The 12,527-nt window shown below is 49.5% G+C and overlaps 1 protein-coding gene across 1 annotated transcript in view; it reads left to right on the plus strand.

Annotated features, from left to right (window-relative positions):
• The window catches only part of MYO1G (myosin IG), a 1,030,638-nt gene that overhangs the window by 277,595 nt on the left and 740,516 nt on the right, over positions 1-12,527 (plus strand). Inside the window, exon 6 of the mRNA XM_069645825.1 lies at positions 2,453-2,548. Coding sequence (XP_069501926.1) covers positions 2,453-2,548 — 96 coding nt within the window. The remainder of the gene's footprint in view (positions 1-2,452; positions 2,549-12,527) is intronic.

Below are 12,527 nucleotides of genomic sequence, written 5' to 3' on the forward strand. Positions count from 1 at the left end.
GACTGATTTGCATATGGCTGGACCCCTTTTGCAATGGCGCAGGTGGGCTAAAACACAGTGATGTGGAAGGTTGCCCAGAGCAATGCCAGTGGTTCAGATTAATTCAAAATCTTCCACCCATCACTTTTTTGCTTTTAGTTTCTCTCCCTATGTGAGAGAGGGTATGCCCAGAAGTAGGTCCTTGCTCGCTGTGCAATAGAGAACCAAGCAGCACCTCACTGAGGAGGCCCAACAAGGCTGAAACATGCCTGGGGTTGCTTGTGTTTCTGTGCAGAGTGAGCCTAGTCTAGCAGTTTGGGCCGGGCTGCTCCCATTGATGGCAGTACCTGACTGATTTGCATATGGCTGGACCCCTTTTGAAATGGCGCAGACGGGCTAAAACTCAGTGATGTGGAAGGTTGCCCAGAGCAATGCCAGTGGTTCAGATTACTTCAAAACTTTCCATCCATCACGTTTTTGCTTTCACGTCCCTTTCCAGCAACACTCCTGCATGAGGTGAGATGAGTTTCAATATTCCGAAATCTCGACATCTGCTCTGTGTTTACATTTTCCCCCCGGTGTTCGTGCAATTCGTCCCCTGTCCTTGCTGTCTGTACCATCTGTGGCTTCCCATACTTTTTTAGAAAGGGATATTGCTCTACGCTCCCCTTCATGCTCCTGCTACACACTTATCTTCAACATCCTATTAACCCTGCAATATCCCTGCCTGTCCTTCCTCCAAGACCTGCAGTTCTACGGCACAGGAGGCACCGCACAATCGGGGCGTGAGACCGTCTCTCAAGCTTTGCAATATTGCCCCGAGGAGTTTAGTCGCCCTTATGGGCTGTGCGGGTCTTAAGGCGGGCGTGCTCCTTTTGGAAAAGCTCTCCTGGTGGATAAGGTGCCATCATTATGATATAATTAGTTATTTATAACACGCTTAACACCTAGAGATTTCTAAGCACGGACCCGGGGATCGAACCTGTGTTGCTCCACGTTGTCTTGCTTCCAAGGTGAGCGTGTTGCCCCTGAGCTGTCTCGGGAGGATATGCGAGTAGCTCCAGGCCCTCCACTCACCCGAGCCAAGGCAGCGTCTGTGGCTTTCCAGAACCATGGCCCAACTGTTGAGATCTGTTCGGAAGCCCATATCCATTCTCTCAGATCTGCTCTCCAGGTGGTAGCTCAAGGGACAGCGCGCGTAAACGGGACACCCTTCGTGGCCATCTTGGCCTGTACCCATCCCTTCAGCATTCCCTATGTGTGACTCTACTCCCAGTGGGAAGGAATGGACTGGCGCCAGACCTAAACCATGGGAGAACTCCAGCATCACTGAATCTTTCTCCTCTTCAGAACCTTTTCATGACCTTTGTTTGACCTGGGGTTTGGGGGGAGGGGACACAACATGAATACGTTTGGCTACCACTACTGCAAGCCGTGATAGCATGAAAAGAAATGCCTTTAAGGTCAGGAGAGTGCCTGCTCATCCACCACCTTCCCTCCCTTCTGTTCTTCCTTTCCTTTCCTTTCCTTTCCTTTCCTTTCCTTTCCTTTCCTTTCCTTTCCTTTCCTTTCCTTTCCTTCCCTCCTACAGTGCTTTGAAAAGCCCCGAAGGTGATATTAGGCACTATGCGAGGAACCTAAATATATGCATACATAATGCTCAATGATGAAGGAATGCTTGAAGTGTTGGATTACGTTGAGGCATCGCCCCACTGTCAGACTGTGAACTCCCAGAAGGCAACTGAGGATCACCCGTCAGAGTAAAGGGAGCGGCAGATCAGTATCCGCTTCGCTGGGGGCTTGGGGGTGATACTGCACAAAGCTCCCCGTCGACCAGGAAGCTTACCATGCGTGCTGGGGAGAGCTCTTACCTCATTCCTCTTGTGAGCAGGCTTGGCATGCTACACTGGTCAAGGCATTATTTAACCAGTCAATGTGGGTTATATGTGATTTTACCGACAGACATTACAGAGTGGTACATTTCATCGCAGACAAAATATTATTTGGGGGGCCCCCACCGCAAGACCACTGTTGTTTAGCCTAATACCACCACCCCATCCCTACCCATTTTAACCCCTTTAATCCAGTAACCATTTATATATTTATTTCATGTTTTCAGTGTTTTCCGGTATTATGGTTCTCTGTGAAATTTACCACTCTAATGTTTTCGGTAAAGCGACTGGGTACCGTCGATGTGGCGCCATGATGGCTTCTGAGCATACAGGTTTCGCGTTTTGTTCCTATAATGTTGCACATGAGCCATGATTCTGGGGGTCTCCAGTAGATCAGGGTAGATTATCGAGGCACAACCTCAACTAAGCCAGTTCCATCACAGAACCTGCACTCAGGCAAGTGAGGGTCACACTGAGATGCGCGCACACAGGGCGATGCCATGGGATGTGGCACGAATGGGAGGTCTAGTGATGTTTGCAAAGGAGGTTTCATTGTTGTCATTGTCGTTTATTTCTCACAGCTGTTGCTGGGGGCTTCCGAAGCACTGCTCAACTCCCTGCGCCTACGAAGAGACCCCGCGATGTACACGTTCACCAAAGAGGGAGTCAGCAATAACGTGAGTGCATAGGTGCAGGCCGCGCGACCCAAGTGCAACTCCTTTCTGCTGGAATTGTGTTGGCTGCAGGGGTCTGCAACCCCCACCTCGCCAAATGTTTTGGTCTACAGCTCCCATGATTCCTCACCATTGAATATGCCGGCTAGGGCTGACGGGAGTCGCACTTCAAAACATTAGGAGAGCCAAAGGTTGCAGACTGGGCTAGTGGAAACACTGCTTGACAAGCTCTTCCACATCTTACCGCGGGCTAGGAAAGGTTCAATTCATCCACTTGACTTGTGCTTGTTTAATTATTTATTTTTGCATTTATTTCAGCGCACCTAACCCTCAGGCATCTGGGCGCTAGTTACAGAAAGTGCATGGTACAATTCATTAAGTGCAAGAATGCGCATATAGATTAAAGGGATGGTAGTTGCTACATGCATGTAATCAAGGATATTAGACACAAATAGGTGTGAGTACATAGACTGGCAAAGCCTCACGCCAAGATGGGAGGGGCTACTTCAGGCATGTGCACAAGGACATTGGACAACATAGGTGTGTATACCAAGATGGGAGGGGCTACTTCAGGCATGTGCACAAGGACATTGGACACCATAGGTGTGAATACCAAGATGGGAGGGGCTACTTCAGGCATGTGCACAAGGACATTGGACAACATAGGTGTGTATAGGTGTAGGGGGGTCATTACGACCCTGGCGTTAAGGGTTTAACGGCGCCGTAAAAGGTGTCGGCGCCGTTAAACCCTTAACGCCTGATTACGAGGTCCCTTTGCGGCTTCCGACCTTAACGGTTGGTCTGGACCAGCCGTTAAAGTAGGGACCCGCAAAGGGCCTTCCGGGGTAATTACGGTACTGAAATTTGCGGTACCGTAATTACCGCCTTCCCCAGTCCCATTGAGCCCTATGGGGAAAAAATGGGAATGGGGAAGGGCCAATGGTAAATGGGGAATTACCGCCCCGCCAACCTTGGAATGGGGCGGTATTTCCCCATTTACCTTTGACGTACTCGTTACAATACCGGCAGCAACCATGACGCTAATAGCGCCATTGGTTACCGCCGGTGTTGTAATGAGGGCCCATGCATACTGACTGGCAAAGCCTCGCCTCATGGTACGGGGGACTACTTCAGACATGCAGACGGCCTACATTGGATTTTAAATGTGTCTTCATGATGTGGATGTGCAGGCATTTATCTGTGTACTTGAAGTGCAACACCCCAAATGTTACAGGCCGCAGAGTTCCCGGAACGTCTCAAACCGGCCAACAAGCACTCTGCTGTCCTTGAAGCCCTCTAGCTGCTCCTAAAGGACGCCATGGTCTTTCACTTACCTTTCCATTCTTACACTTGTTTAAATACTTTGCCATGTATCAAGATGGCGGAGGGGCCAGAAGCAGAAAGAGGAGATCCCTGATGAAGCTGCCATCAAGTACAATCTGAACATTTTCCCCTGCCCACCCCCACCCCCAGCTATACCCTGCACCCCACCCAGGACATTCCATGCGCCACATGCCTTCAGCCCTGGGACAGCACCTTTACAGGGGGCGAGGTCCAGCCTGGAGGATTGCCCACCTGGCCTAGCACTGCTGCACTGATTATCCAAGTGGGCCACATGGGTGCCAGGTCTTTTGCACCACAGGCCTTGGCCCAGCCCCCATGACCCATCCGCTTCGATCCCCTGAGTCGCCCACAGGGCAGGCAGTGCTGTAAAGGTTTCCTCAGATAGTTCTGGAAGCCTTCAGGATACCTTGTGCCCATACTGTGCAGGTCGGTGCTACACGCTAGTTGCTGAATTGTTTGACCTGCTTGGGGTTCTACCGTACATCTAAGGGTAGAGTATGCACGCGTGCAAGGAGGCCGTGAATGGAATGTTTGGTGTGAGTGACAGGGCAAAAAGTTGAGGGGAAAATCTTGAGGGTTTTGATGATGTGCGTAGATTGACGAGGTCACCAGTATAGAACCTATCGGTGGAAGACTAGGGAACTCTGAGGGGGGGGGGCGACGCAAGCGTGATTCACCATCTCTGTAATGCGAGCCCTGGAAGTGGAACATGATGGCACCCCAAGAACTCCCCTGGTCCTCACTTATGCACCTGAAGGAAGCAGCCGCTGTCAAGATCAGCAAAGAGGCCTCAGCTCAACCAGGGGGAAATTTGCCTCATAAAAGAAGGAGATCTGGGCCCAGAAAGAATTGAATTCGAAGGCCATGTTTACTCCTGGGGAGGGGGGGGGCACAGGGGACGGAATACACCAAATAAATTCAGCCCTAGTACAGCAGTGGAACAAGTGCAAGAGAAATGGGTAGTTTACCTGGCTGTTGGGCACCCGTTTGCGTTCCATTCCCAGAGTGGCATTGAGCAGACTGTGATGTCGGGGTGTCCAGCCATCAACTCTGCTTTTGGTGCGCAAGGCCCGGCATTGAATGCCAAATGCAATGAGATAGAAATTCTGTGACAAGCAGGGAGACCACGCAGAGAGAGCCAGAACATCAGGCCAGCAGGCCGGTCTGATACCGCTTCTTGATCCCAACATGGTGGACCTGTTATCATTTTGGCCCATGCGGACCTAGGCACAGGCTGTTTCAGTTAACCCGACAGCCAGACACATAAGGGGGACATAGAACCATTAAGGAACTGTCCAATCAGACCAGAAGATGTTAATGGGCAAATGAACTCACCAACCGGAGCACTCATTGTGGAAATTACGAGCCTATGTGATCACTGAGCCGCCCATGTTGTCAACATTTAAATTGCTGACTCCCATTACGACGCAGGCGATGATCACATAGATCACTGCGCCTGCATTACCATAACCGCCACCCCCATTACCCACTTACCTGTTCAGAGGCACACCGTGAAGTGTGTCCGTCGTCTGTCCTCTGACCCTGCGGCGTCAATTCTCACCCAACGTGGGTCTGAACTACCATTGTAGGGTCCTTTTTTCTTTTTCTTTTTCTTATTGTCCCCCACTACCATCTAATGGAAGCGGCAGGATGCCCCTGCAAACCCTGGTCCCCACTACTCCGATAAAGGGGAGCAACTCCCGCTCCCATTAGTCGGCGTAGTGGGCAGGGCGCAGTAACGAACAAGTCGGATTTTTGGGGATGACATTTTGGTAGCATTCCGAAATGACTACAAAAGTACACCTATACAAAGAGACACACACCTAATTACCACTGAGGCATTAAGATAGCACTCCAGCGTGTGAGTTGTGTTGTAGTTAGAGAAGGGGCGACAAGAAGAGCTAGAGAAGTTGCACTGGCCAAGCCAAATAGGCCCGTTGTTTGGGAAAGTACAAAACAGCAAGGCCAGTTAAGCTACACTGAGGCAAGTGAGGCTACAATGAAAGGCTATGAGAGAGTGCATCCGAGCTCAGAGGACGCCAGTAGCTGAACCTTAACAGAGGAAGTTGGATAACAGCCAGCTGGGGGTTCTAGCTCAGACACTGCTGGCAAATGTCAGATCCCCAACCTAACCAAAGAAGCATGCCACCGTTGACATCCCATGTCGAGAAAGAGAATTCCTACCCAAAAGCACAGCAACGAACCCATCGAACAAGAGGGTAAGCTGCGCGTCTTGCCTCAGTAATGCGCGAAACAATCCCATTGGCAGGAGGGGTACAATACAGGGTTTGCCCCGGCAGCAGATTCAAGGCCATCACATCCCAGGAAACGATGCAAGTTGGGGATAGTCTGACAGGGCCGAAGCAAGTACAAAAGCAAAGACCACAAATAAACAAAGTCAACAAGAAAGACCAACACAAAACAAGTATGGGGGGCACATAAAACCCCTCAATCTGTGAGTAATAGGAAGGACAGTGGTTGGGGAGTGGACACCCTAGAAGATTGGGATTTAGCTGAGGGATTCGGTTTTTGCGACTTTGCACCCTATATCCTTTTAGATTAAGCTCTTGATTTAGCTCACTTTGTCACTCTTTCATCCCAGTCTTACCGTAGGCCAGACGCCTGCAACGTTTGGTTCGCCAGATGTTTTGGACTACAACGTCAGGCTTAGCCAGCGTAATCAATGGTGAAGGATCATGGGAGTAGTAGTCCAACTCATCTGAAGAGCTGCAGGTTGCAGACATCTACCTTAGATGTGCTTCTTTCACGTGTGTTCCCTACATAGAGGCCTTCCTCGCCACATCCTGTACGTATCCGCCTATGACAATACATCGATGAGGACATCACGTCTTGGCTCCTCAGGTTAGGTCTTATTGAACAGGAAGAGCCTCGCTATTGCTGCATTTCACTGGAGACGAGGATGGCAATCAGCGTGAATAGGAGGAGCTCATAGCGCAGGAAGGACTGAAGCGCTGGCCGAGAAGATCTGATTCGTCGAGGCCTGCGGCACTCTCTGCGGAAGGTGCTGTGCTGATGGGGCCAAATGTGGTAAGTACAGCACGTCTGGTACATGTTATGGGGCTGGGTAGCACAGCTTCACACATACATAATTGCCGGGACCATTTTAAGCACACCAATAACATTATTCAGGAGTTTTCCCCTAATAAAGACTTCAAAGATAAAGACTTCCAGGAATGCAGCAATCCAATTCCTTCGACTATTCCAGGGGAATGTTTGGGGTGATCTGCTGACTAGACAAGGCTTACAGTGAGCTTAGAACACTGGTACCCAGGGATCTGCTCAATGGCGGTGAAACCCCCTGCAAGGGCTCGCTGGTATCTTCCTGGCTGGTAAGTGGGGGACAAGGACCCTCTTTGCCCGTGGGGAATCTGGACAGGGTACCCCAGCATCATCAGTCAAGAAGCAGCTCTGGGCCAAGTCTGCTCACTTCAGCCTGTTTTGGAGTCATCTCAAGTGCTTTGAGATGGTTTTCGAGCTGCTGCAAGCACCCAGGGCTGCCATGGATACTCACTGCTTTTTGGTCCTCTTTCGAGACATCGAACCTCGGACTCAACCCACCGGCTAACTCCGCTGCAGCCATTTTTGAGCGCGTCAGCACTGCACTGTAGAACCGCATCGCATCGTTGGGCCTCTTTGAGCCGGCTTGACCAACTTGAGACCCCAAATCGACTGCCTGTTCTTCAACCGATTCAAGCTTTTCACCGCCACAGGACTGCACCGCGTCACTGGACCGTCTCAAGCTGGCTCAGTTGTCTTGATACATGCAATCCACCAGGAACAGCACATTCAAAACTATTTCCTGCCAACGTGACCAATTGTAAAGCACCTAGAAGCCCTGACTCGATGCTATTGAGCCCCAAGAACAAGCCTAAAAGGTCTATGAAGTGGTTCTGACCCCCTGACCCGCCTTAAGGGCCCCAACTGACTAATAAAACCCCACTCTCTAACTTTTTCAAAGTCACCTTCAGTGAACGTGGCATTTCTGCTGAAATTATTGCCTGTGCCTCTTTGTCTCAAGACCCCGAGTGTCACTTTTCATTACAAAGGCCGCCTGTCCTATGTCTTCTCTTACAGGAGTGGATTATAGTGTTTTGATTAGTGTTTGTATTTATTATTTATTTAAAAACCCGTATTTTTATAGAATCTTTGGTGGATGCTTCTGTGACAAGCGCTTGAAGAGTACAGCCTGCCCTCTGCCCACGTTTCCACAGGAGGCGAAAGAGGTGCGCCTGTCAGGTTGGGCCTGTTTCGCCTTTATGTTTCGGATCCCTGATGGTTTAGTCATGGTGTGGGGCCGAGTAGGAGCTTCATCCACTACTCATCCCTGTAGTCCTGCAGAGCAGTAGTCATTTCGTCACAATGCTATGCTGTCTCCAGGTCAGTCATGCTCCCTGAGTAGACAGGGGTGGACTGGAAACACAGAGGCCCGGGAACTCATTTTCAAAGTGGCCCCATATTACACATTTTCAGCAAGACCAACTCTTTTCCTATGGGAAAATGTGCAAATACCACACAAAACAGGCCCCGGGTGCAGAGGCCCACCAAGAAATCTCCAGAGTTCCCTATAGGGCAGTCCACCCATGGTAGACACGCATGATGTAACATTATTAATCATTTCAGTCAGGCACAGCCCCAACCAACGGACATTTGCCATAGTGACCCTGCCCCCCGCCCCCTGTGAAGAAGCCCAATCTTGGCCCATCCTTCATGTCTAATTACGCATAGGTCTCAAAACTGCCTTTACCCACAAAGCTTCTGGAGAGGGCTGGCAAGAAAAATGCTTTTCGATACATTGCAGGCTGGCTTCACACTGCGTCGATGTGCAGACGCCGTGTGGACGTCTGTGCAGGGTGGTCTCTGGCGGCTTGTGGACAGAGGCTGCGCACGGCTTTGTTAGACCTGTCAGTGGCCTTTGATAACGTCCACTTCTGGGTGGCAGGGGTCTGTGGTCAAGACATAACATGGGTTATTTGATTCAGCCATTTCAAATAGACTGCGCAGTATCTCACTGCCACCCTTCCCTTCTGCACCACAACCTACGGTTCATGGCATGCCGTAAGGCTCCGCGCTGTCGACCCTATTATTGAATGTACACCGCCAATGTTTTACAAACGTGATACGATCCTTGGATGTCTTTCTATAATTATGCAGAAGGTCCTCTGATAATAATTGAGCTGAAACGTGTATCCCCATATCTCCATATCTTCTGAAAAATGGTTGCGTAGAATGATATGATAGGTTATTTATAACGCACTTAATACCCAGAGGCTTCTAAGTGCAGACCCGGGGATCAAACCTGTGTTGCTCTGTGTCGTCTTGCTTCCAAGGCGAGCATGTTGCCTCCGAGCTATCCTCCCGAGACAAATGTCTATTGCAATTAAATAATTGGATGCATGCAGCTTAATTGAACCAAGGCAGGCCTTCTAATGCTCAGTAATCTTCCCGTCCCAATGGCCTTGGTCTGGCCTAATTCTTTCAGCCCCTCCCCTTCTCCATCTACAAACATTAAAAACACAGGTATATGTACTGGCTCAGAGGGCCCGACTCAGAGGTCCATGTAAAAACAGAAATGTGTTAGTGCAAGCATGAACAGCACTTTTCCTTAAAATGGCCATATTCTGAAAAACAAAAGATGGGGTGTACTGAGAGGAAAGCCTCAGCTTTTGCATGCGCCTGGTTTAGGCCTCCAGTGGCCCTGGGGTCCATCAGGAATGCAGGGCAGACCCTGCGAGGGCATTCCCCTGGCTAAACCCTCGCTTTGCATGTCAAAAAAAGGAGGTAAAATACAGTACTTGTGAGGTGCCATGAACATCTACTGCCCACGTTTCCCCTTCATAGTTAAGTCATTTTCCCGACTGCAACACCACTTTTCTACTTTACTGAAAGTTTAAGAACACTTTTGTAAATCAGTAAAATGGCAGCCTTTCAGGAAATGCTCACAGTGACACCGCTGCACACGCGGCCCCCACAACGATGGATTTCAGCAGCTTCTTCTGCTGGCAAGCACGACATCTCCCCTCCAAATCTTGCACCCGCCTCAGAATGGTGCTGCTGGAGACTGGAGGGGCGAATGTCCGCTTTCTACACTACGTTTAACCCGAGTTCAGAACCAGGCCCTCAATGTTCTGCAAACTTTGGCTCTTTTTTGGACTGCAACTACCTGCAGCCCTAACCAGCATGGCCAATGGTGAGGGAATCATGGGAGTCCGACTCCAGCACACCTGGGGAGCCACAGGAGGCAGCACCACGGATGAATCATGGCCTGTGGCCTGCTCTTCCACTCGAGAGCCTTAAATGCTCTCCCCATTTCCCTAAGAAATGAACCGTCCAACCTCTTATTCAGAAAAAATGTTAAGGTATGGCTATGGGAGCAAGAACCCAACCCGATTGTGCAACCACGCCTACCTGCCTAAATGCATAACTGGTCAATCTAACCACAAAAGTTATACCACTTCGCTTTTTGACCTGTTTTCCTGCTCGCTTGGGTCTACCTGAGCTTCGACTGAATCTTTGCTTGTATCTACTTGAACTCTGTATAAATTCTAAGCTTGTCCAAGCTAACCTATCTCCGAAATGTACATTTATAATATATTGCCCTCTATTTCAATCTATAACTGTAACTGTTCCTTTGTAATGTACGCTTTATTTCTTGTAACCTGTAAGCATAGCGCCCAGATGCCTACGGGCCTGGCGCGCTCTACAAATAAACTAAAATAACTAAACGAAACTAAAGAAACGCCTCGGTCCCTATTCCGACGTACACCAGGGAAGAAAAGTGGGTATTGTGGTGGCGCAATCAGGGGTGGACTGGGAACTAAAAGAGGCCCTGGAAATAATTACTGGGGACCAAAAGAAATAATGTGCAAAGAGGCCCCATATGACACATTCTCAGCAAGCCCAATCCTTTTCGTATGAGAAAATTTGGAAATACCACACAAAAGAGGCCCAGGGTGCAGAGGCCCACCGGGAAATCTCCAGAGTTCCCTATAGGCCAGTCCACCCCTGGGCGCAATACAGGTTGGAAAGACTAGAAAATTATTAAATTCTCCTACGCCCCCACAAGGAAGCGATCTTTTAGGGGGGGACAAGGGTGTTCGTCCCCCTCAACTTTTGTGGCGCATCATCTTGTCTCCCTAATTTGGCAGGGGCCCCTTTCCTTTAGATGTCCTGTCCTCCTGCAACATTTTCAGCAGAGTTACTCCACTGTCACATCAGAATGAAAGCATTTCGCTCGACTCCTGAGGCACCGTGTCGGCTGTAGTCCTATTTTAGATGCCTGCTTTCAAGCTGTTCCTGTGTGCACGCGCATATCTTGCTTAAATGAATCACTGCAGTGCGCGGTTTAGTTTCCCTGCTCAAGAACATGAAACCAGCAATATTTAAGGAACAATTCATGTCTTCTTTCAAGAGTTTTGGTTCACCTATATGATATCTTAAAAGGGGTGTGTGGGGTGCAATGTAGCAAACCCAGTGACGGAGAATGCGGCTTCACTGAGCATGCGCAGTTCATTCCCCTACTTGTCACTCAAAGGCTCACAGTGACCCGCCTCGGGCACAGAGTTCCTAGCCTACGGAGAAGTTAGAACCTGTCTACGCTCAACCTAGATTCAGTTTCCCATAGGGCGTACCTTTGTGATGTATTACCGACTGGTAAGAGGGCACGTGCCCCGGTCTGGCCCAGCGACTCTTATGGAGGCCCCAATGTTGCCCACAGACATAGAGGTGGGGTGGCCCGTGGGCCGACCACAGAGTTTTCACTTTTTTGGGCGCCCATTCATTGTGCCCCTCCGCGCCGCATCGCTGCCCTTGACAGAGCCAACGCGACCCAAAGATTTCTAGAACATAACCCCTTTCAAAATATTTTGCAGCGCACGGTCTGGCCGCAGCCGACACCGATTTTTCCTGGCCTAATTCACGGAATTAATTCATGACAACTAGTGTGTAGAGAGTATTAGGTTCAGGGTCGAGGACGTCGTTTCCTTGCCTTGCACATGTTGGCACTATTCTTAAGACTTTAGTCTCTAAAAAAAATCTGTATGTATGAGATTTCTAACCTAGCTGCCTCGCAATGGAGTGCCGTACACGGGTTGGGGAGTACATAGTTATTTGTTGAGGGTGTGGGGGGAGGGGAGCGGCGGGGGGCGTTAGTGATTCAGTAGCCAGTCTCAGGGACCGTCTCTTCAATCACATGCAATACGCTTCTCGAGTCATTCCTGTGGATTTTGAATCTAGCCACTAGATGGCACTGTCACATTAACTATGTGAACATGACGGGTCAATGATCTATTTGCGCCACACAATTGATCAAAAATGTTGCAAAAGAGGTTGCACAGATTTGTATTGTTTCATAAGATATCAAAAACATAAACGCAGTTCACACATGCATTGTTGGCTGTGCAAAATATCTTGAGTTTATTTTGCTAGGTCTTCAGGTGCCACGCCACCCACTGTGTTCATTTTCCGGGGGATTGTGCGTGTCGGGGTGTTCCGTTTTGGTGAGAAACTCGACCGAGCGGCCCCACAGGAAGTGACATCACAAATTGTGGTGACCAGCTTGGTCATGATTTTTTAAAAAGCCCAATGACGCATAAAAAACAAAGACATGAATGTCCCTTTT

Source organism: Ambystoma mexicanum, chromosome 2p (assembly GCF_040938575.1).
Source record: "Ambystoma mexicanum isolate Mex_15411 chromosome 2p, UKY_AmexF1_1, whole genome shotgun sequence".
Lineage (NCBI taxonomy): Eukaryota > Metazoa > Chordata > Amphibia > Caudata > Ambystomatidae > Ambystoma > Ambystoma mexicanum.